Source organism: Lissotriton vulgaris, chromosome 1_1 (genome assembly GCF_964263255.1).
Source record: "Lissotriton vulgaris chromosome 1_1, aLisVul1.2, whole genome shotgun sequence".
Taxonomy (NCBI): domain Eukaryota; kingdom Metazoa; phylum Chordata; class Amphibia; order Caudata; family Salamandridae; genus Lissotriton; species Lissotriton vulgaris.
The window spans coordinates 1,390,418,832-1,390,442,157 of NC_141685.1; the positions used below are offsets into that span (position 1 = coordinate 1,390,418,832).

Here is a 23,326-nt window from a genome sequence, read left to right on the forward strand (position 1 = left end):
GTAAAACCTTTGGAGTAGTATACATTACAAGATCCAATAGTCTAGTAAAAGTATTGTACAAAAACGAGCACAGAAAAGGCACTCATTTGTACTGCAATATTTAGCTACTTTTAAAAATATTTTTATGTATGCTTTTGAGCGCCTCAATCAAATCGAGTTTGTTTTTAAGCTTTCTATTGTATTGTGCTGTTTATGGCTATCAGAGAAGAGATCAGATAAAATATCACTAATGAAGAATTAAATGCATCGGAACAGCAAACTATCTCTGCATATATTCAGGTAGGATATTAGGAAGACATTTAAGACAGGTTGTTATACAAAACAAATATTACAATAAAGAAATCACCACTTTAGGAGACATTGTCTTTGTTGTTTTTTTTAAGTCACCTCATTATCAAAAACAGTGGTAATATACATATTAATAAAAACTCCACTGTATATACTACTTAAAAAAATGAGAAAATATGACCTAAAACATAGGCTGCAAGCAGTGAGCCAAACGGGCACAACATCTTTAAGATTTGTTGAAGCTACTGCTTCCCAACAAGCACTGCAGTAACAGTCAGGCAGTTCTCTTTTGAAAGTACAGCATGGGGACTCTTTCAAATTTCTAATGCAGCCTGAGTACAACTGCTCATGGCCAAGCCCTTTAGTCCGGCAACTCTCCCTGACCCCCACCACGCTCCAACACGAAGTCTAGTAGATCACTACCAAAGAACAGATCATCAGATCTATGGACACAGGCGTTGCCCTCAGACCGGGACTCACCCATACTATACACTTTTATCGCAAATATATTGTAGGTATTTTTAACTAGTCAACTGTTCGATTTTAGTACATAGCCACCCCGTTGTTAAGGAAATATGAAACTATGCTATACATGTATTCTTTTATATATTTTATACTAATATGATGACTGCTAAGATTTTAATTAATCAAGCAATAAAGACTACCCTTACACCCTAACCTTCTCTACTATGATTTTGGTCTACTGAGAGGCGGGTATTCCTTCCAGCACTTTTAAATGAGATCCCAGATACTGGTAGGGATGGCTATATCCTACACTTAATGCATGGTAAATTCATGAAAGGGCTAGATTTTGTGCTCATTCCATGAACAGCTATCAAGTTTCATCCAAGCAACTAATGTTTTACCACTTTCCTAGACGCTGAGGTCCAATATTATGTGCCTCTCCTGGAGGAACTGTTTTGGCCCAGGTAATGGCTCGTTGGTTTAAGCAGTCAATGAAACTCCGCCCTGGAAGAATCACATTCTGTGCCACGTCTATTTCAAAACTGCCTTTTATGACAAAGTCCTTGATATGCTATGGAGAAAACTTTCATCTAGTGGAATCCCTCCCCGTTGCTCATATCAATCCAGTTCCTCTGAAGCAATGCTTGGGTACAAGTAAAACTATGCAATAATTGTGCAGTTTCTCATAAAATACGAACAACCACGGGCGAAAACATGGATGTACTCTATAGCCTTTGCTATGCAAATGTACGTAGAAGACATGAATAGAAATAGTTAAAGCAGGTCCTACTCTCCTATTCTATCAATCAATCAAAAGCATTTATATAGCGCACTACTCACCCAGAGGGTCTCAAGGCGCTAGGGGAGGGGGGGTCCGCTACTGCTCGAACAGCCAGGTCTTGAGTTGCTTCCTGAAGGCGAGGTGGTCCTGGGTCAGGCGGAGGTGGGTCGGGAGGGAGTTCCATGTCTTGGCGGCGAGGTAGGAGAAGGACCGTCCCCCTGTGGTGGCTCTTCGGATGCGGCGGACGGCGGCGAGGGCGTGGCCGGTCGATCGAAGCTGGCGTTTGGGAGCGTAGAAGTTGAGGCGGCTGTTGAGGTATCCTGGGCCTTGGTTGTGTAGGAGGGATAGCCGGGTCAATGCTAGATTTTGATGTTTATGTACACTTATTAGCTCTTGCACTAGTGTACCACACTCTTAGATGGCTTGCTCAAATATTGCACCAGGAATCATCTATTAATAAATACATCTAAAACAAAAATGACCACTTGCCAAAAAAGGGCAGATGACTCCAATACGTTGATGAAATTAGCATTGTGCCTACAGTCAAATATTTCTGTGCTTGGCTGCAAAAACAGACCCAGTCACTACATCCATCTGGTTTCCTTAAACCGAAAGTAGACTGACTGGTCTTTGCCGCTCTTAAAATTGATAATAAGTTCTTATGCTGCCCGGTCTAGAAGCCTCTTGACATGATCAATGCCAAATTCCTATCTTCTATGGTGTATGATTCAGAGGTTTTTGTGGGCAAACATACTGATTGGTTTGATGCCATGCAAGGTTGTTTTTTTTCAGAAGACTTCTGGCGTCCTATTTCACAAATTGGGCCCAACTTAGTCTCAAAATCTGCCTTTTACGACAGTCCGTGGCAGATTTGGTAAAGAGAAATAGCAATTTAAAGTGATTGTAAAACAGGAACTACAAATAAAGTATTTTTCTATGGACTACTCAGCATTGCAAAACTAAGTTTTCCACCTTAGCAGTCCATTCTTAGCTTCAAGGATTCGGCCAACATTATCTGCTCAGGACTCTGCATATCAGAATTTGTAAATATGCATCTGGCAGCTCTATGAATCCCATCTACTCTTCTTGAGTAGATGTAGCAAAAACGGATATTGAATTACTATCCTTAATTTCTCTCCCAGTTTCAGTGCAAACTTTAGATTATAGTATGACTGTTTATTCAAGTCTCTTATTTAAGCAAGCACGGTTACTCCTAATGTACGAGTTACTTACCTACGGTAAAGATGCATCTGGTAGAGATGATTCTAGCCGCAGATTCCTTAACGTAGAATTATCCCAAGACGTGAGACTGGATCCGGAAAATTTTCTTTGCCACAGCATCTCTGCGCGCTGGGGCGGTACCACGTGATTACGCCCGGATGTCGTCAGTCAGCATGACGTCAGGGAGGTCACATTAGCTCAACCAGGCGCGCCGACATCAGTTTTCTTCTGAGAACTTTTCCGCGCCACAACGCAGAGCCATCACAAACAAAAACTGTGAGAATATGGGAACAGTGTGTGAAATAGCAGATAAACAGAAAGGAAAGAAGCGAATGGAGGAGAACAGCCCATACGGGGAAGTGCCACTGCAAAGCAACCCTGCAAGCAAATACAACATTCTCCCTGGAGACAGGAAAACATATGAAAATCTGTGCAGCAGACGAAAGAAGTCTGCAATCACAGTCCATTAACAGCGAAGGACAAGGAGTCCAGAACAGAAGAGTAATGGCCATTTACCCAAAGACAACACCATCAAGGAGAGTCGCGTCCTCTGAAAAGAGCTAAGGCGGAGGCCCAGCCAAGAGACCATAACTCAGAGGACTGCATGTGAGTCAGATACACCAAGCAAGGAAAAAGGGAAAGTATGAGAAGGCCCCACACTGTAGACACCAGGGTGTAGTGATGCAGGAGTACCCATGAACCTACCAATCAAGAACCAGAAAGGAAGGAGTGGATGCAAACCCACTGAACAAAGCATCCCGCTAGGGAGGAGTGAAAGAGGGCACTCGCAGAAGACAAAGCACCCAGAGGCAGGCAAGTGTGGAAGACCAAGCTAAGGGTCCTCGCAGAAGGGGGAGGAAGGGCGGGTCGTGAAGGAATCTGCGGCTAGAATAGTCTCTAGCAGATACATAGTTACCGAAGGTAAGAAACTAGTACATCTGATAGAGACTACTAGCTGCAGATTCCTTAATGTAGAATAGAATGTAGAATAGATACCCTAGCCATACCCACCGGGAAGGAGGGTCTGCGAGTGGACCCCAACAGCCTGGACTTAACAAAAGGTCCCACAGGGGACGAGTCCGACGGACAGGGAGAAGAGCCCTGTCCACCCAGGCAAGGTGAACTCTTACAGTCAGAACACCACTGATCCCAAGGGGGAAGCGGGAAGAAGAAAAGAAGAGGAGGCCCTTTCACACTGCGCAGAGGAAACAGGGGGAAGGCACAAGGAGGCCGAAGCACTCCACATCGGGCACAAAACATCCATCTGAGGCCAAGGCAAGGAAGAGTAAGATCAGCCTAGAGACACCAAGGAGACGAGGCAGAAAGAAGGCACCAGGAACACACCCCGCGAAGAGGGCAGCTGAGCCTACCACACATAGAAGTCAATAGACCAGACAGAACAGCGCCTACAGCAATAAAGCAGGCGGAATCAGGAAGAGTAGCCCGGGGGCACCGAGGAAGACTGGGCAGGGTGCGCCTCAAAGAGGGAGGAACAGAATCCATCTCAGCCCCCAAGACAGAGCCAGAAGGCGAAGAAGGGCCCGGACACACCACAGGGAGGGGTCTGCAGACACAACACAAAAAGACGTGGAACCAGAGCCCTGACGGCAGGCCGAAGATGGCAGGATAGACCAGGCTAACAGCGCAGAGACCCCGGAGAAGGATACCCCGGCCTGCTGCCAAAGGCATTCCAAACCACCTAGAGGGAATTACCCCTGCAACATACTTAAACTCCAGGGAGAGCAGAGGTCCTGAAGGCGACTTCCAAGCATAGAACAAGCTATACAACAGCTACCACTACCCCACATAGGGTATGTTAAGTCCCAAGACATGGGAACCCTCTTAGGAAGAAACTTCCGCAGCAGAGGACAACAAAGAACCGTGGGGAAAAAAACCCTGCAGAAGGCTTGTCAAGCAGCCAAAGAGAAATAGACTGAAGGCCTAATCTCGGGGCCAACCTGGTGTAGATAACCCAAAGCAAAAACACACAGTCAAGAAGAGCCGGCGAGCAGCCAACAGAGCCACAGTCCCAACAAAAGAGGACTTGCAGGCACATGAATCACACGTATCAAACAACTGGGGTGACCCGCCCCAATGAAAGAACAGCCCCCAAGAACCAGCTCAACTCATAGGTTACTGAGGGGAAGAAAAAGGAGGAGGAGGAGGAGGAGGCCAAAGCCCTGCCAAGAACCTCCGGATGGCCGAGTCTGCTGGGGCGTGGAACAAAAGGGTGCCATCGAAGGGAAGATCCACCAGCCGTTCCCGAACATTTTCTGGGAAGACACTGTCCCGAAGCGAAGTGTGGCGGCGAAGGGCAACTGAAGAAGTCATGGCACGACCAAGCACCTCCGAGATGTCCAGAGCGGAGCAAAAAATAAACGCCGCCAGCTCCTGGCCATCTAACGCATGGTGCCTCAAATCAACACCAGCACCCTCCAGAAAAGTTGCAGATCCAAGGGACTCTGCAGAGTCCCACAAGCAAGAGGTGGCCCTAGCCAACACACAAAGTGTTAAAGGCTCGCAGAGTCGCACTGGTCAAAGCGAACATATTGCACCCCCAAGAGCCCAGCCAGCGGGCCTCCCATGATGGTGGAGACAACAGCAACGGCAGGGAGGGAAAGGCAGTCCGCAAAAGGGGCCCACTGGCAGAGGGGTGGCGGGAAAGACACACCGGGTCGCGCCGTGCTGGTAGGTGAAGGTGAAGAAGGTGTTGGGGCACCGGATCCAAAGTGGAGGGCGCCCCAAAGCCCCAATCAGAGAAGAACGGAGTGAACCCTCAAAGGGAAGCAGCAGCTCGCTCTCACCAGAGCCCTGGTGAAAAACCTCCAGATGGTTATACGTTGGGAAATGCCCAGCCGGATCACCCATGTGAAAAATTCCCACAGCCATGGAAACAGCGCGAGCGAAGGCTGCATCCGCCCGTAGGGCCCGGCGGTGGGGAAAGCAGCTCCTCTGTTGGCGACAGCTGCAAGCTAAGCAGCCATCCCCCAAGCCAACCAGAGTGGGGAAGGGCCAGGTCCGGAAAGGAGAAAGAGGCGCCGAGGAGTGGGGGACCTGTGGATCCTCTGGCGAAAACCGTGACGATGGCAAGGAACCGTCCTTTGATGACGTCTGGGGAAAAAGCCACGACGCAGCAGCCTGTCTCCGGCAAGGATGACATCAGCAGGCACCCAAGCTCCGGGGAAGAGGAGGCGTCCGAAGAAGAGTCCATGACCCGACGCCTATCCGGTGCCGCGGAGTCCGCAATCTGGAGCAGGGCGTTGTCGTCGTCCAGCGCCAAAGGAGACACCGGACAGGTCTCCGCCACATCACATGGCGCAGGAGAAGCGGGGCTGGGCCGGAGCCGAGGCGGCTAAGGGACGGCGCTGAGTCGACTTCCGACGAGGCAGCCGCCTGCGTGAGGGACAAAAGGCACCCGGGGAGTGACAAGGAGTCCCCCGAAAGCCTCGACCCATGAGGGGGCGAGAGGGGCCCGTTGTTCCCTGCGTCGCCGCCAAGGCTGACTCAACCTCCGACGAGGCAGCTGCCTGCGTGGAGGGACGAGGGGGGCCCGGTGAGGGACGAGGAGTCCCCCACCAGCCTCAGCCCATGAGGAGACGAGAGGAGCCCGCCGAGCCCTGCGGCGGCGCCAAGTCCGACTCTACCTCCGACGAGGCAGCCGCCTGTGTGGAGGGACGAGAGGGCCCCGGGGAGGGATGAGTGGTCCCCCGCCAGCCTCAACCCATGATGGGACGAGGGGGGTCCACAGACTCCTGTGGCGCCGCCAGGGCCAGCTGCCGCCCATGCCAAAGAGGCGTCACCTCGGCCTCAGACAAGATCACCTGTCCATAGGTCCGAGAGGTGCTCGGGGATGCAACCCGAGCCCCGGTGACTTCCTGCGACACCACAGGGACTCCCACAGGAGTTTGCGGTGAACCCGGGGCACCGTAGTCCAAAGGAGGGTCCCCCGAAGAGCCGCACACCAACGGCACCACATCCTCAGAGCCTGGATCTGAACCAGTCGGGGCTGAGGCCGGAGCCACAGGCAACACCGCAGAGGGCCCTGCACAGCGCAAGGGATCCGCCGACGTCCCAGGAGGGGAAGGAGGAAGAGTAGCAGCCAGCGAGGCCTGCAAAGCCACCGCATATGTCTCCATCTGGGCTCTCTACGCCCCCTCACCGGGAAACAGTGGATAGGGGGACGATACGCAGGGCTGCATCACCCGCGGAGAACCCACGCCCCCGACAGGCCGGAAACCAGCCCTCGGGGACAAACTGCGACACTTACCAAAAGGGGAGAGACGCTCATGCGGCTTAGGAGAGGGATGAGGACGCCGGGGACTACGGCGGCTTCGAAAACCTTCCGCAGAAGCTGAACGAGGTGATGGTGCTGATCTGGACAGGCGAGTCGATAGACTATTCATCCGGCGCTCCCGCCGCGACTTCGGCTTCAAACGCCGGCATGCCTCGCAATCAGTGGAGTCGTGATGTTCCCCCAAGCACCACATGCAAATGAGGTGAGGGTCCGTTGCCGACATCAGCCGTTCACAAGCACGTCTTAAAGCCTGAAGGCATCTGCACACTGTTCCCACAAACACATGCAATTGCGAAAGGGAAAGGTCTAAACAGGCCCTTGAGCATGAACCTGATCCGCGTTATACGCGGAAATGGAAAAAACTGATGTCGGTGCGCCGGATGGGGCTCGTGTGACCTCGCTGACGTCACGCCCGCGGAAGACGTCAAGACAGAATCACGTGGTACCGCCCCCGGCACGCAGAGATGCTGTGGCAAAGAACATTTTCCGGTTCCAGTCTCACGCCTGGGGATAATTCTATGTTAAGGAATATGCGGCTCGTAGTTTCTATCAGATCTGTTGTTCAGGCACAAGCGCCAGTCTATTCTTCTGAAGGGCGAATGAACATCCTGTCCTATGCGCAGGAGAATGGACCTCATTTTCGTTGGTGGAATGGTGGACGGAAAGGATGGTTGCCCGAATTTCTATTCAATCTTCACAATGTTTAACATCCAACAGTCCTCTTTTATCCTGTGCACAAAGAGAATTAACAGATAACAATCAACCAGTGTGGTCAGAGCTTTTCCTTTGTCCAAGAAAGACTCTTGGAAACCTCATTCTTTAAAAGGTTTTCATTGTTTTTAAATAAAACTTTATATGTTGCTGCTGTTCCTGGTGCTGAATGTGCTGCTGCATATTCTACAAGGGAACTGGGGTCCTGTTTCGGGGCTTCCTACTCACCCTTGCACATTACATTCCCTTGGCAGGACACCTAGGCCAAAGTAAAACTTGGGACAGGCTTGTCCCTCACTTTCACTGGCCTCACATGTCTGAAGACACCAACGGGTATTGTTGCTTCTGTGCATCTTGCCAAGCCAGTGGTAAGGCACGTGGCACCACAAAGGCCCCCCTGATACCACTTTCAGTGGTGGGGGTTTCCTTTGAGAGGGTTGAGATTTACATGATTGGTCTCATGAACCCCCCTACAGCATCTCGGGATAGTTATTTTCCATTGGTGGTGATCATGCCACTAGGTACCCAGAAGGATTTCCCCTTAGGGCCACCACTACAGCTACTGAGGTGGGAATTCCAGGGTGGGCTGCCCTAAGGAAGTTTTAACTGACAGAGGTACAAACTGCATGTCAAGTTACATAACTGCAATGTGGAAGGAGTGTGGAATGACCTACAAATTCATAACACCCTATCACCCACAATGCAATGGGTTAGTTGAAAGGTTTAACAAAACCCTCAAGGGCATGATTGATCATGGGCCTCCCAGAAAAGCTTAGGCAAAAATGGGATGTACTTCTGTCCTGCCTTTTCTTTGCCTAAAGAGAGGTTCCTCAGAAGGGAGTTGGGGCTACAGCCCTTTTGAATTTCTGTTTGGACATCCGGTAAGGGGTCCCTTGTGTTTGGTGAAGGAGGGATGAGAGTTACCTCTCAAACCTCCCAAACAAGACATAGTGTACTATGTAGTTGGTCTCCGCTCCAGGATAGTGGAGTACACGAAGAAGGCAAGTAAAAACCTGGAGGCCAGTCAAGAGTTGCAAAAAGATTTGCATGACCAAAAGGCTGTCCTGACTGTTTACCAGCCTGGCCAGACGGTGTGGGTAATGGAGCCTGTGGCCCCAGCAGCTGTCCAAGATAAATGGAGTGGACCCCACACTATCATTGAGCAAAAAGGTGAGGTCACCTATCTGGTGGACCTTGGCACTCCCAGCAGCCACCCCAGGGTGCTGCATGTGAACAGGCTCAATCCTTTTGTGGACAGGGCTGACTTGGGCTTCCTCATGGCAACTGATGATCGCCTCTCACAAAACTATGATGGGTAAGTTGATGGTGTAGCCTTGGCAGGCAGCCTCACTGACCAAAAACAGAGTGATTGCAGGAAGGCCTTCAATCAATACAGGCATATGTTTACGTTGACACCCAGTCAGACCACCTGGTGTACCCATGAAGTGGGCACAAGTGAGAGCCTACCTGTTAAGAATAAAATTTACAGGCAGCCTGACCATGTCAGAGACTGCATCAGGACAGATGTCCAAAAGATGCTACAATTTGGAGTAATTGAGCCCTCAGATAGCCCTTGGGCTAGGCCAGTGGTATTAGTACCAAAACCTCACACCCAGGGTGGTAAGAGAGATGAGGTTTTGTGTTGTCTACAGGGGACTCAATGCAGTCACTAGGACTGATGCGGTTCCAATTCCAAGGGCAGATGAGCTTATTGACAACTTGGCCTCAGCCATGTTTTTAAGTACATTTGACCTTATTACTGGCTATTGGCAAATCAGACTAGCTGAGGATGCCAAACCAAAAACAGCATTCTCAACCCCTAGTGGGCATTATCTTTTTTTTTTTTTTTTAAAGATTTTTGAAAACCTTTATTGTGCAGATAGTAGCATACAAATACGGGCCTACAACCAATTAGGCCGACCAAGAAACAATCTGAAAAGCACGTAAATCAATAAAGAGGTTTCACAGCAGTCACCCAGTACATTGCGAACAAGTAGTTCAATCGTAGAGGAGCTGAGTGTGACCGCCGGATGTAGGATCAAAGAAGGTTAATTTTATAATAGAAATTATAGCAGGATCAGTTGCAGTTTAATCATCTGAGTGCCCATAGCGGGCCACGAATCAAGCAGCAAAACATTAAGGCATCAATAAAAACGGTTATCAGCAATAGTCTAAAGCAATCAGAATATAGATGCCATATTTCCAATCAGTACCCATCGTAGCCCGCCACGTGCACACAGACCACCAAATTATTGTACTTCTATATAACTGAGTAACCAGAACGGCAAAAGGAGTTACAGTCATTCTCTATACTGACCCAGAAGATAAGGAAAAGGGGGAACGCTAAAAACGAAAGAGAAGGAGGAACGCCGTGCTGCTGCATGCGCCCCCACAGCGATACGGGCGAGCAAAGTGACTGGGGACCACATTATTGGGGGTGGGGCGGTCAAGTCAGGATATATGTACAATCAATATAGTCTAAAGTAAAAATACCTCCCCCCCCCCCCCACAAGCAATCACACCGTGGGAAACACGCACAGCCACGGCGTCCTAAGAAAGTGACACAAAAGAGCCGTAGAAACTAAAAAACGGTCAGAAAAAGAGCCCAACCCACCCACCCCACCCTGCATCCCTGCAGAAGGCTACGGCCTACCCCCCCAGCAGCGTGCCTGTCGCCCTAAATAAGAGACCCGAAATATAGGAAAGGTTAGAGAGAGGGAAAAGGAAACCAAAGAGAGGGAAAAGGAAACCAAAGAGAGGGAAAAGGAAAAAGAACCAGGGGAGAGGAAGCCATCAATCGAACCATTCGGCCCCTACCCCCCACCATCACACACATTAATGCAACATCAAAACGAAATCGACAGTCTCGGGTATCATAAACCTTCGAAGGAATCGTCCATAGTATCATGGTTGAGGGCACTCCTCATCTCCATCCACCAACCATTAGTCCTCCGGGTCGCGAACCGGCTCACCCCTGTCCTTTCCTAGCCATCGCTACTGCGCGTGGTAGAGTAGTGGGCAGCAAACAAATCAAAGTGGAGAGGCCGTATGGTCGAAGCAGGACAGACCATGGGAGCGAACCAGAGGACTCCAGCAACCAGCGGCCAAGCAGGAATTTTTTGCGGCAGTCTAGACGTTTCAGCAACGACAACGGGAACAACAAACAGTGTGGGTACAGTCTCACCACCCAGTAAAGTAGAGTTGTCCCCGCAGGATAACGCTGAGGTCTCGCCGGGGCAGTTCGAATCGGCAATCTACGTTGTTCCCCGATCAGTCGAGCAGGAACGGGCTCCGACGCGGCACCCACGCCCGCCACGATCAAGGCGACCCCGGGATCCGGGGCCGCTGGTGTAAAATCTTGACGATGCAGTGACAGCACTCCTCACAGCAACAGAGGGGGACGAAACAGCACACACTCGGAGTCGAGCCGCGTCCATGAGGGACGGCCCGACAGTAATGGCGGCCGTCCTTCTCTCCAGCACAAGGGCGTCGTGGGCCAGGGTCGCGCGCAAAGTCTTTAAGGCGTCAAGAACATCTTCAAGCGTGGGCTCCCGCTCACACGACCAGACCCCCGTACACTTCAGCAACACAAATTCGCCGCCCTGGTTCAGTCCGTGACTCAGGGCACCGGTCGCCATCTTGCAGATCCAGCCGCGTCCACGTGCGCCTCAACTTCTGGAGCGGGCTCTCAAGCTAGGCCACCGCGGGAGCCCCCTAGAGCCCCAGGAATGACAATCTGGGTGCAGAAAGGAGAGCCTCCAAAAGGGGGACCGCCAGCGCCACCGCCCCACGGGCGCCGCACGCCGACTCCGGGCGCAGGGCTTCAAGATGGCCGGACAAGGCAACAAAGGGGGGAGCCTCCTACACGGTCTTCCCCCATCCACGGCGTGCCGCACCTCACCACGGGGCCCTCCGGCCGCTGGACCGGGCCCGATCCGTTGCCATCGGCATAACCGCACCACGGCCTCTCCCAGCCGACCTCTCCTCTCCACCAGGGGCCGCCGTCGACACCATCTCGCCGGCTGACCTCCACAGGCAAGTCCCCGGTCTCTACGCCGTGGAGGCCCCAGATCAAGCAGGGGTGTAACTTCGGATCCGCCGCTCGCAGGAGCCCCCGGGACAGATGGTGAGTACAAGCTTTCCTTCGTCTTTCCATGTCTTCCAGAGTATGTCGTCTCGGGGCAGGATGCGTGTCAGGATATGTGTGTTGGGCAGGAAGGCTAGCGGAGCCGAGCTACATTGCGGCCATCACAGTCGCGAGCTTGGCTCCACCTAGTGGGCATTATCAATGTATTGTGATGCCCTTTGGTTTGAATAATTCACCTGCCACATTCCAAAGGCTGGTGAACAAAGTTCCCACAGGTCTGGAAGCCTATAGTACAGCATATCATGATGATATAGCTGTCTTTAACTCCACCTGGGAGGATCACCTGGTCCACCTAAAGAATGTTTTGGAGGCTCTGCAGAAAGCAGGCCTCACTATCAAGGCTACAAAGTGCCAGATAGGGCAGAGTAAGGTTGTGTACCTGGGCCACCTTGTGGGTGGAGGCCAGGTTCAACCGCTTCAGAGCAAAAAAGACCACAATGACTGGGTTGCTCCAACTACCCAGACTCAGGTCAGAGCTTTCTTGGGCCTGACTGGGTATTACAGGAGATTTGTAAAAGGATATGGGTCCATAGTGACTCCCTTCCGGAGCTAAGATGCTGAGGGTTTGCTTGAGCATTACCTTATTGCTTTGATTGTGTCCGGTCCAGAATACGGGGGCAGAGAAGAAAAGGGCCACACAGCCTGCACAGCATTTGAAGAAATGTATGGAATTAAGAGGCCACTAGGTTCCTAAGCGCTCCAACAGTGGCATCGTCTGTACCTGTTATCTCGCGGTGGAGCTGCCAAGTATCAAGTCGAGGGTATACTCTCCAAATTTGAATGGTGTCGCTCGCAGCCTTGAACTGCGGAAGCTGTTGCTGGGCTCCTGTTTCCTTTTCTTCCCCCGGACTGCTGTGCCTGACGAGCGAGGACCTCCTACATACTGGGATTTCACCGCTGCTGACTGGGCCGGGACTGCGAGACCCAGGGTGCACAGCGCTCCACCACCATAGCGCACCTGGTGTCTCTTCCCGCCCCCAGCTCCCATGCAGCTAGATGAGGCTCGCGGCAGCCGCTCGCAGCCTTGAACTGCGGAAGCTGTTGCTGGGCTCCTGTTTCCTTTTCTTCCCCCGGACTGCAGTGCCTGACGAGCGAGGACCGCCTACATACCGGGATTTCACCGCTGCTGACGGGGCCGGGACTGCGAGACCCAGGGTGCACAGCGCTCCACCACCATAGCGCACCTGGTGTCTCTTCCCGCCCCCAACTCCCTCTTATAGGCACTCTCACTCCCACGCACGCATGCGGGGAGTGGGGGACTGTATAACTGTAAATTTTAGAGACCCCAGAACTGTTTCCCATATCTGTGCTGGCTTTAATAGATCATTTGACTCCACCATCCAGACTCTCCCATTGTCCTTCTTTTTCCCACCTAATTGTTCGACCTATGGTAGAGGAAGGGATGACTGGACCAGGGTTGAGCGGAGGGGCAGATATAGAGGACATGATTTGAGACCGGTTCCAATGCCACTGAACGCACCCTTCTGTGATTATAACCGGTTTAGTTGTCTGGATGCAGTTGATTGACTACCCTCAGCTGCCCAACACCCAACAGTGCAGGGACCTGCCGACATGAGTAAAATAATAATGGAGGAATCTGATGAGCCCCATGGAATTATCCCTGTGGAGTGCTTGCATATTGTTGTACCTCCACCGGGGATAATTCCTCTATTGGACTCTACTAGCACCAACTCCCCGGAGTATTCACCGGTGGCTGTAGTCCATCAGGATTCCCTTCATCCTTCAGCCCCCACTTCCAATAACATTATTGAGCGGCTATTATTAAATCCAGTACCAGCAAGGGACCCTTTGGCACCGGAGGTAGCCCCCCCATGAAGCTGGTCAAACTAATGAGCTGGAATATCGCCGGTTGGCGTCAGAAGGAGGAGTCTCTTGGTTGGAGGGAGTCCATTACAAACTATGATATCCTCTGTCTTCAAGAAACGTGGTCTACGGCAGAAATTTATTTTGATGGATTTGTGTCCTATAATTGTCTTGCCCAAGAATCCACCATGGGGAGGGCAAAAGGCGGGCTGGTGATCTTACTGTCAGTTAACTTTCCTGCTCGAGTAAAATCCCATACCACCATCTGATTCCACTTGCAAGTACTGTGGCTGGAGCAAAGTGGGGGCCGAGATATTTTGCTGATTAACCATTATGACAATGTGTTCGAACCCTCCAGCTCCTGTGTTGTTAATGAACTAGAGACTGTTATGAAAATTAGTCGGGCTATCCATAAACCTTATGACATCTTATGAGGAGGGAATTTTAATATGCATACATGTCCTCGTTCATTCACAAATGTATGTGGTTTTGATGGGGCAAACGGGGAGGACCGGGCCCATTTTGTCCACACAACTTATGGTGACTCCCTTAACACACTCATGCTTAATCTAGATCTGTTAATATATCAGCCAGCCGATGATAGCGAAGGTAACATTGTACCGACTTTTGTAGGGAGGAATTATGCATCTGTAATTGACTATTTGTTGGTTTCAGTTAAAATTAGCCCTCATTGTACTATTCCCGAAATTGTTGATTTAGGCCTTAGTGACCATAATGCCATCACTATGTCGATATCTATCTGGGGGACGAAGTCTATAGCCAACTGTGGGACTGTTGCCGAAATAATACCTAGTAGGCAGAATAGTATTAGGATCAAATGGTATGGAGACAATACTGAAAAGTTGCTGCGTAAAATCGTGGTGGCCAGTTTCCAAGAGTTGCAACGGTGTCTAGATGATGATGATGCTGCTGTCCCGTCAAGTACCGTCACTGAATTTGAAAAACTTAACGTTATTATAAAAAGGACTCTTACCATTACTAATGCCAATAATAAAAGGGCTACTGTAGGTTGGTTTGATAGAGACTGTACGAAATCCCTATTAGAGCTAAAGAAAGCCCTCTCTAACCACCCTAGGGACAGGGAAGCCGTTCAACCTCTTAGGGCAATATACAAACACCATCTGAAGCGTAGAAAACAGGAACTAAGGGAAGAAGCGTGGGACAACCTGACAAAAGCGGCGGAACTGCGAGATAGCAAGCTCTTTTGGAGCACTGTTAATAGTCCTTTCCTCCAAAAGGAGGAATTCCCGGTTTTAACTGCCCAGGTTAGTGAGGAGAGTTGGGTCCAATACTTCACCGGAATCTTTGACCCGGCTGGGGAGGATTCTCGAAAGTTCCAGCTCTGAAATGATTGGGCCCAAACTACCCCTCGAGATTACATTACCTGAAGTTGATATGGCTATACGGCAAAGTAAGGGAGGCAAAGCCCCAGGACCCGATGGGGTCCAAGTTGACTAATATAAAACGGATTTATCATTATGGAGCCCCCTTCTGACCCAGGTTTTTAATGCATCTGTATTGGAGAGTACTCCATCTACCTGGGGTGAATCCATAATTTTACCGATTTACAAGAAGGGAGATAGAGGAGAGGCTAAGAACTACCGCCCTATCTCCCTTCTCGATTCTTCGTTAAAAATAATGAGCAGGGTTCTTTTATTATGTCTGGAGGAATGGGCCGAGGCAAATGGTATCCTTGCGGATTCCCAGTTTGGATTCCGCAAGGGCCTTGGCACCATTGAACAGTGTATTAATCTAGAATTAATTATTGGCAAATACACTAAAGCCAAGCAGGGCTCTTTATTCCTCTGTTTTGCAGATCTTTCCAGCGCTTTCGACCTGGTGGATCATGCATTACTGTGGACCACATTGCTCGAAATGGGAGCCCCCGCTGCAATTATATATCCTGGCCAGACTATATAATAAGTTGCCAGCTCAGATTCGTTTTGGCCAAGCGGGGGAATGTACTAGGAAGATTAAGGTTAAATCTGGAATCAGGCAGGGATGTGTCTTAGCCCCGTTACTTTTTTCCCTTTTTATAAATGCCATGGATTCTGAGCTGAAGAAGGTCCAAGCTGATGCACCCCAAGTGGAGGGCCTAGCTATCCCAGTACTGCTTTATGCAGACGACACTGTTCTACTCTCTAGAACACCTGTAGGTCTGCAGAGATTAATGAACAGTTTCTTCGATTTTATAAAAGGGAGGAAACTTAAAATTAATAATTCCAAAACATTCATTATGGCTTGCGGGAGAAAGGTGAAAAAGCTGAGACCATTCAACTTTAGGGATCATACAATCGAAGTCGTGGATAAATTCTGCTACCTTGGAATCACCTTCACTAGTAGTGGCACTTGGGCACCTGAGATTGTCAATATTAAGGTAAAGATGGGCAAGGCGGCTTCAGGGGTTTTCAGATTTGCGTCTAAACTAGGTAGTCGGCGCCCACCAGATATACTCAATGTATACAGACATAGATGTGCTTCAGTGGCACTCTATGGATCGGGCATCTGGGGATATTGCCAACAAGGGGACTTGCAAGTTGTCGAAAATGTCTTCCTAAAGAGACTTCTTTGTCTTCCAACGTCGGCCTCAAATGAGTTGGTCCACAAAGAGGTGGGGTTGGAATATTTGAGCGACCTAACGGGATTGAGACCCCTTATGATGTGGAGGTCAATTTGGGCGAAGGCTGAAACTGGTTTTACAAGGAGAATAATAAAAGATTGCCTCGGCCTGGATAAATTTAGCCAGATCCCATGGCTCAAATATGTTTTGACTTCATACAAAGACGTGCATGGTTTGGATGTCTTTGTGGACCCAGCTAGTGCCACCAACATCTCTAAACAGGAGCTCAAACTTGTCTTTTTGGGGGAAAAAACTAAACTACGTAGAGAAGCCAGTCGCCAGTTTACCACCCATGTATTTTACAATTCTAACAACATGGCAGGTTATGGCTTATCCAAATATCTTAAAGTAGTCACTAAGCAATCTCACCAGTATGTTCTTACTCGGTTGAGATTGGGCATTGTTCATAACTTGGTGGCTTTCCCTCAGATGAAAAAACATACGACAACACCCTGTCCATGTGACGGCACCACTAAACCGAGCACGTTGCACTTTCTGTTAATCTGCCCCTTGTATTTACATCTCCGTATTGCTTATCTTAAACCCCTTTTTATGAAATACTCTGTGTCTACTGCTACAACAGCTATGAGATTTTTATTTGCTCTTGATGATCCGGATGTCTGCTTTTATACTGCAACATATACTTTAAAATCAGTGTCCGCTAGGAAAAGCATGGAATTCATGTCTTAATTGTGAGTGTATCTTCTTCTGTATTGATTACTGTTATGCCGTTCTCACCCCTCCACCTTGTGCAATTGACTAAATCTTGTATTTTATATGAATTGTTTTTAATGTATGTATTAACTTGTGTGCTTTTATGATTGTTTATTGAATGATCGAATAAAGCTTTCAAACTGAACTGAACTCACTCCCTTGAATGATCTCACCTTCAAGAAAATGCCCAAGAAAGTGCAGTGGATAGTTAGCGGACAAAAGGCATTTGATTATCTCAAGCAGGCCATGTGCACTGCTCCCATTCTGCAGAGTCCTGACTACTCCAAGCAATTTATTGTCTAAACAGATGCATCTGAGTTGGGGGTAGGGACTGTGTTGTCACAACTTAATGCAGAGGGTCAGGATCAACCAGTAGCTTTTATTAGCAGAAGATTGACCCCCTGAGAGAAATGTTGGTCAGCTACAGAGAGGGAAGCCTTGGCTGTGGTCTGGGCCCTGAAGAAGCTGAGGTCATATTTGTTTGGCACTCACTTCATTGTTCAGACAGACCATAAGCCCCTCTTATGGCTAAAACAGGGTAAGGGTGAAAACCCCAAACTTTTGAGGTGGTCCATTTCCCTACAGGGGATGGACTATACAGTGGAACATAGACCTGGCAGTAACCATGCCAATGCAGATGGACTCTCCAGATATTGCCACTAAGAAAATGAAGACTCAACTGGGCAAGGTTAGTCTTATCTCCTGATGTTGTTGGGGGGAGTTTGTAGGAAAGTAGGTCTGCTTCTCATGGTTACCCCCCACTTTTTGCTTGATGTGATGCTGTTTTTGACTTGTCTGACTGGGATCCTGCTAATCTGGACCCCAGTCTATCTGCTTTCGCCCTAAACTGTTATGTTATGTACTTAGGTACACTTCAGATTGGATACTGGGGTACCCTTATCAGTCCCTAGTATATGGTACCCAGGGCATAGGTATCCCAGGGGTATCTCATGGGCTGAAGCATGTGAGGCCATACAAAATGGAACTACAGGCCTGCCATTACAGCCTGTGTAAGTTGGTCCTAGGATGCTTGATTCCGGTCCAGGAAAGACCAGACTTGGCAGTTCGGGCTGGACTGTTCCCATGAGGCACAGGGGCAAGGCTGATTTGCATATGGCCATGTCTGAACTGGGGTGGAGTGGTGTGCAAAAAAACGATGGATTTAGGCCCAGATCTCTGTACTGGGGTGAATGTATGACATTGTTCTGCATTCTGTCCATCAACTGTTGTTTTTGAATTTGGCAACCCGAGTGGGATGGGTATGCTCAGACGTGAGTCCCATGCTCTCCACACCACTGGAGTCAAGCTATTCTGGCTGAAGACGGCTGATAGCTAGAAACCGGTCCTCGGATGCTTGATTCCGGTCCAGGAAAGATATGGCTTGGCAGTCGGGCTGGACTGTTCCCATGAGGCACAGGGTCAAGGCTGATTTGCATATGGCCATGTCTGAACTGGGGTGGAGTGGTGTGCAAAAAAACCGATGGATTTAGGCCCAGATCTCTGTACTGGGGTCAATGTATGACATTGTTCTGCATTCTGTCCATCAACTGTTGTTTTTGTATAAGTTGGTGCATGCACCACTTACTAAAGATATAGGTTTACTATATCTAAAAGTCACTGCACTTAAAACCTAAAAGTAACCCCTATAGCAGGCCTTTACAATCCTGAAATAAGGGTGCTTGGTTCGAAGTGAGAGGGTGCCCCTGTATGAGCAGGACACCCCAGCAACCTACGGAGTCCATTATCCCTGGGTGTCAGTGAAGCAGCCATACACTAATATAGAGGGGCATTACGTGACTGCCCGATGACCATCTTAAAACCGACTGCAACAAACCCGATCGTGTTTGGTGTCAAACATGTTGGAATCCTACCCACACACCGTTACCGTGTGGGAGGTATGATTCCACCCACCGGGAGAGCCCTCCATTGGGCTCTCGGTGTTCCGGTCCAGCCCTCTAGTCCCAGAAAGCACAAAATGGTTGCTGCCGACCAGAGACATTTCTGCCCACCTGCTGCTGAGCCAAGCTCCAGCAGGCGAAGGCAGGACAATAGGCATACTGTCACAGGGAGGTGTGACCACCTCCCAGACAGGATTTAGTGTATTAGGGCTGGGTGGGTGCGCTTGCCAGCACCTGAAAGTCTGCATGAGGGGCACAATTGGTGTTCCTGTGCATAGTCCAGCTCAAACCAGTCCTGGGAGCTGTTGGCTTCCGCTCTGGTGCGAAACTGGACAAAGGACATGAGCGTGACCTCCCCCTGTCCAGACCCTCCCCAGGAAGGGTCCCCTGAATCTCCCCAACCCTTTCCCTAGGGAACTTAAGGGCTTACCTGGGTGTAGGTCCCTTGATTAGTCGTGGACAAGATTTAGAGCTGAAACCACTGCACTTCTACCGTCTGGGCACTCTGAACTTCGCAGGACTTCGTTTGGGCCTGACTTTGTCTCCCTCTCAGTCGGCTGCCTCGTCTATGCCTATGCACCATACATGATCCGTGCAGGAGCTGTGGAACATTCAAAACACCTGAAGATAATCTCCCTTGGAGTGAAGGAGTCACTCACCTGCATTCGCAGGCACCACAACACTGCTGACCGGTCTGCTGATTCCGAGCTCCTACGGACTCCGAAGGGTTCAAGAACACAGGAGGTGGGTTTCTACGTCCCTCGAGGCCCGAGCTGCCCTCTCACACATTTTGAGACCAGACGCCCTTGTGGGGGCTGCAATACCCAAACCTCTGTGCACCGCGTACTTTTGCAAGTGCAAATGCTTGTTGGCAATTCTGCAGCAAGAGCATTGGGCTCAAAGTTGCCCCAACTTCTGGCAACTTCTCCTGCAAAGATCTTCAACCACATTGCACGGTGTTCTCCATGGCCTGTTTTGTAAAGCTGCTTGAGGTCCTCTCCCAACTCTTGTGCCTCCGGCCTTTGGGTTGAATTGAGAGTCATCTTTGTTTTCCTTGGGTCCCCTGATTGCCCGGGGCCTGCCCTGACTCCCCTGCTTGTGGCGAGTCTCCTGGGCCTTGCTGGTTCCGAACTGTACACTTTCTTGACTTCATACATGGGTTGCCTTTGCCAAGGTATGTTGGTGCTCCAGCCTGACAACGACCCCACAACTGACATCCTTCGTGGGACAGCTTGTATTTGGCTCCAGGTCATCCTCAGCGTCGCCTGGTCCCCGCAGCGGCAGAGTCAAGATCACCAATAACTATCCAGAAGCACCAGACATCGGTGGGCATTAGTCTACCGATCCCCTGGTCACTCTTGTGACCCAGACTCCGTACCCTCTGCTTTCAGGTACTCTTCATCAGGCATCCACGTTTGGATTCCTATGGAACCTTTCTCCTCTTCCAGCAGCAACGCTTTCCTGAAGTCCTCCATTGGGTGCGACTGCGGTTTCAGACACCACTTCACACCTATGCACCCGGCATAGGTAACTTGGGTACCTCGGTATCCACGAGAGGGATGGCTGTCCAACCTTCTGTCTTCCAGGGGTTTTCTTCAAGGTCCACTGGGAAGGGTCACTAATCTTTAAAATTCCAACTGCAACTTGCACACAGACTTGTACAGGCACGCGGTCGTGTTCACACACTGCACACGCTCTCTGTGGGGTCCCTATCTACTCACTTTGGGTGGGTTCTTGGGGGTCCCAGCAATTCTAAGTCCTCTCGACATTGTCCGGACTCAAGTCGTGGTTCTTATACCACTTTCTTAGTAGATGGTTTGGTCCCCCCTGGGGCCCACTGTGTATTAGTGCTATTTACTTTACTAAAGTATTGTGTGCTTTGTGTCCATCTCCGTGTGGGAGATACCGTAACTTACTAGATAGTGCGATATAATAAATACATATTTTAATACCTACTGTGTGGTTCTCCTTTCATTTAACCTATACTATAGGATTGCATTCTGGTAAAACAAGCAGCTTTACACTCCTTCAAGACTAAGCCTGAAGGCTGCTCTCCACAGCAACCACTTGGATAGCTTTCTAAGGTTGAGACATCTTCAATCACCATAAGGGTTGTCTGGACTCGTTTCAGGGTGCCCAATTACATAAGTGAAAGACACACAATTGATGGACGGAATGCATAACAAATCAAAACATTCACCCCCAGTCAAGATATCTGGGTTAAATCCATCATTCTTTTGATCACCATGCCACCCCAGTTTAGACTTGGCCATATGCAAATCAGTCTTGACCCTGTACCTCATGGGAACAGTCCAGACCAAACTGCAAAGCCAGGTTCTCCCTGAACCGGAAAACAAGCATCCTAGGACCGGTTTTGGGGCTTCACCCCTCTTCAGCCAGGATAGCTTGATTCCAGTGGCACAGTGAGCCCAGGACCCACGTCTGGGCATAACTGGCGCACTTAGGGCAAGAAAGCAAAAGAGACAATTGATGGACGGAATGCTGAACAAATTAAAACAGTCACCCCCAGTCAAGAGATCTGGGTTAAAACATCATTCTTTTGCTTACCATTCCACCCCAGTTTAGTTTGGGATGGGTATGCCCACACGTGGGGTCCCTTGCTCACTGTTACACTGGATTCAAGCTAGCCTGGCTGAAGAAGGGTGACATACCTTGAAACCGGTCTCAGGATGCTTGTTTCCTGTCCAGGGAGGACCTGGCCTGGCAGTTCGGTCTGGACTGTTCCCATGGGGCACAGGGTCAAGACTGATTTGCATATGGCTGGGTCCTAACTGGGGTAGCGTAGTGGGCAAAAGATCAATGGATTTAACCCAGATCTTTTGACTGGGGGAGAATGTTTGCATTGTCAGCATTCCGTCCATCATTTGTTTGCTGTAACACTTTCATAAGTGGACATCATATACCAAGCCAGCTTCTCACAGTGGCAAAGGTGTCCTGCAAGTATTCAGCAGAGCACGCTAAAATGCCCAAAAAGATGCATGTAAATCTACGGAAGTGGAACTACTTGGTTGTCTAGTTTGTCAGACGTCAAAAAAGGGTCCGGTGTCATCGAACCGCCAAATGGCCCCTGGAATAGGATCTCTTTTTCGAGGTAGGCGAGGACGACTTCTTCCTATGGTGTTTTTTATGTGAAGAGCTCTTATGTGAACCTTTCCTGGAAGGTGACTCCCTGCGGGCCAAAGCCAAAAATGACTTGGGCTCCTGCTTCCTGATGGCTTTTTGATGTATGGGGGTGCAAGAGTCACAACCCCAGGCACCAGTCATTGTGAGGACCAGAAGAGAGATCTTCTAGTGCATCGTCTTCAAGACTTGATGTCTGAGGCCCTCTAATGAAAAGTTTGACCTAGTCATTGTTGAAAGCAGAGGATTTTTATCCATGAATAACCAAGACCTCCACCGAAAATGTCTGGAAAAACCGAACTGACTACTCGGGTGACTTCACTTCCAAAAGCATAGTTGAGACAGGAATTTGTGGAGGGCCACTTCTGTAAAAAAAAGTTTTCCAGAAAAGTCTGAAGCTTTAAAGAATACCCATAAGGTGTGAAATCTGCAGGAAGAGATATGTTCCAGAAAGTAAACACAACTATTATGTTAGAATATCTTTCTACACTAGCAGAACTCCACAACATGCAAGTTGACTAAACTAATTTTCTGGGTGCAAAAGTGAGAACCTGCTGTGTGGTGATGCTGCACATTAAGTCATGCATGCAGCCTGAGAAGAGGGCATTTACATTCCTGGTATACCTTTTAGGATTAACAGCTTTTAAGAGTGGAAACAATAATCAACACAATGAAGGGAGCTCTCATTAATCTGTAATAGATTTGTTTCAACGGAGGAAAGTACAATGAAAAGTATATGTAACTTCATATCGAAACACTCATCTACTAAATAAGCTGCATCACTGGGAGAGAAGATGGTGCCTAGGACTGCAATAAAAACACAAGACACCTACCTGTTCAAACGGGCTTTTAGTTTTAATTCCTTTTCCACCAACAAAGATCCAATTGTCTCTGAAACCAAGTGCGGTTATCGCTGAACTTCCCAATTCTGAAATAAGACTTCTTGCCTCATCATTCAACCTTTAATGAGAAAATATAATGGACGGAAATTAGCAACTAACTAGTTTGCAGATCAGTTTGTCACATCTAAAACCTGATGAAAAAAACACAGCATCCTCACATTCCCATCATCTAACAAGAATTAATCTACCAGCGAAAATATTTATTCGCTGTAACAATTATGGTGCAGCCTGTTCTGTTGTAGATTCACATATTGTGCCCACTCCTGCCTTGTAGTGCTGGGCTCAGATTAATAAAAGAT

At 49.3% G+C, this 23,326-nt stretch overlaps 1 protein-coding gene across 2 annotated transcripts in view; it reads right to left on the reverse strand.

Moving 5' to 3' along the window:
* The window catches only part of FAM3C (FAM3 metabolism regulating signaling molecule C), a 438,009-nt gene that overhangs the window by 12,352 nt on the left and 402,331 nt on the right, over positions 1-23,326 (reverse strand). For both annotated transcript variants that reach the window (XM_086966876.1, XM_086966871.1), the window contains exon 9: positions 22,959-23,085. In XM_086966876.1, coding sequence (XP_086823002.1) covers positions 22,959-23,085 — 127 coding nt within the window. The remainder of the gene's footprint in view (positions 1-22,958; positions 23,086-23,326) is intronic.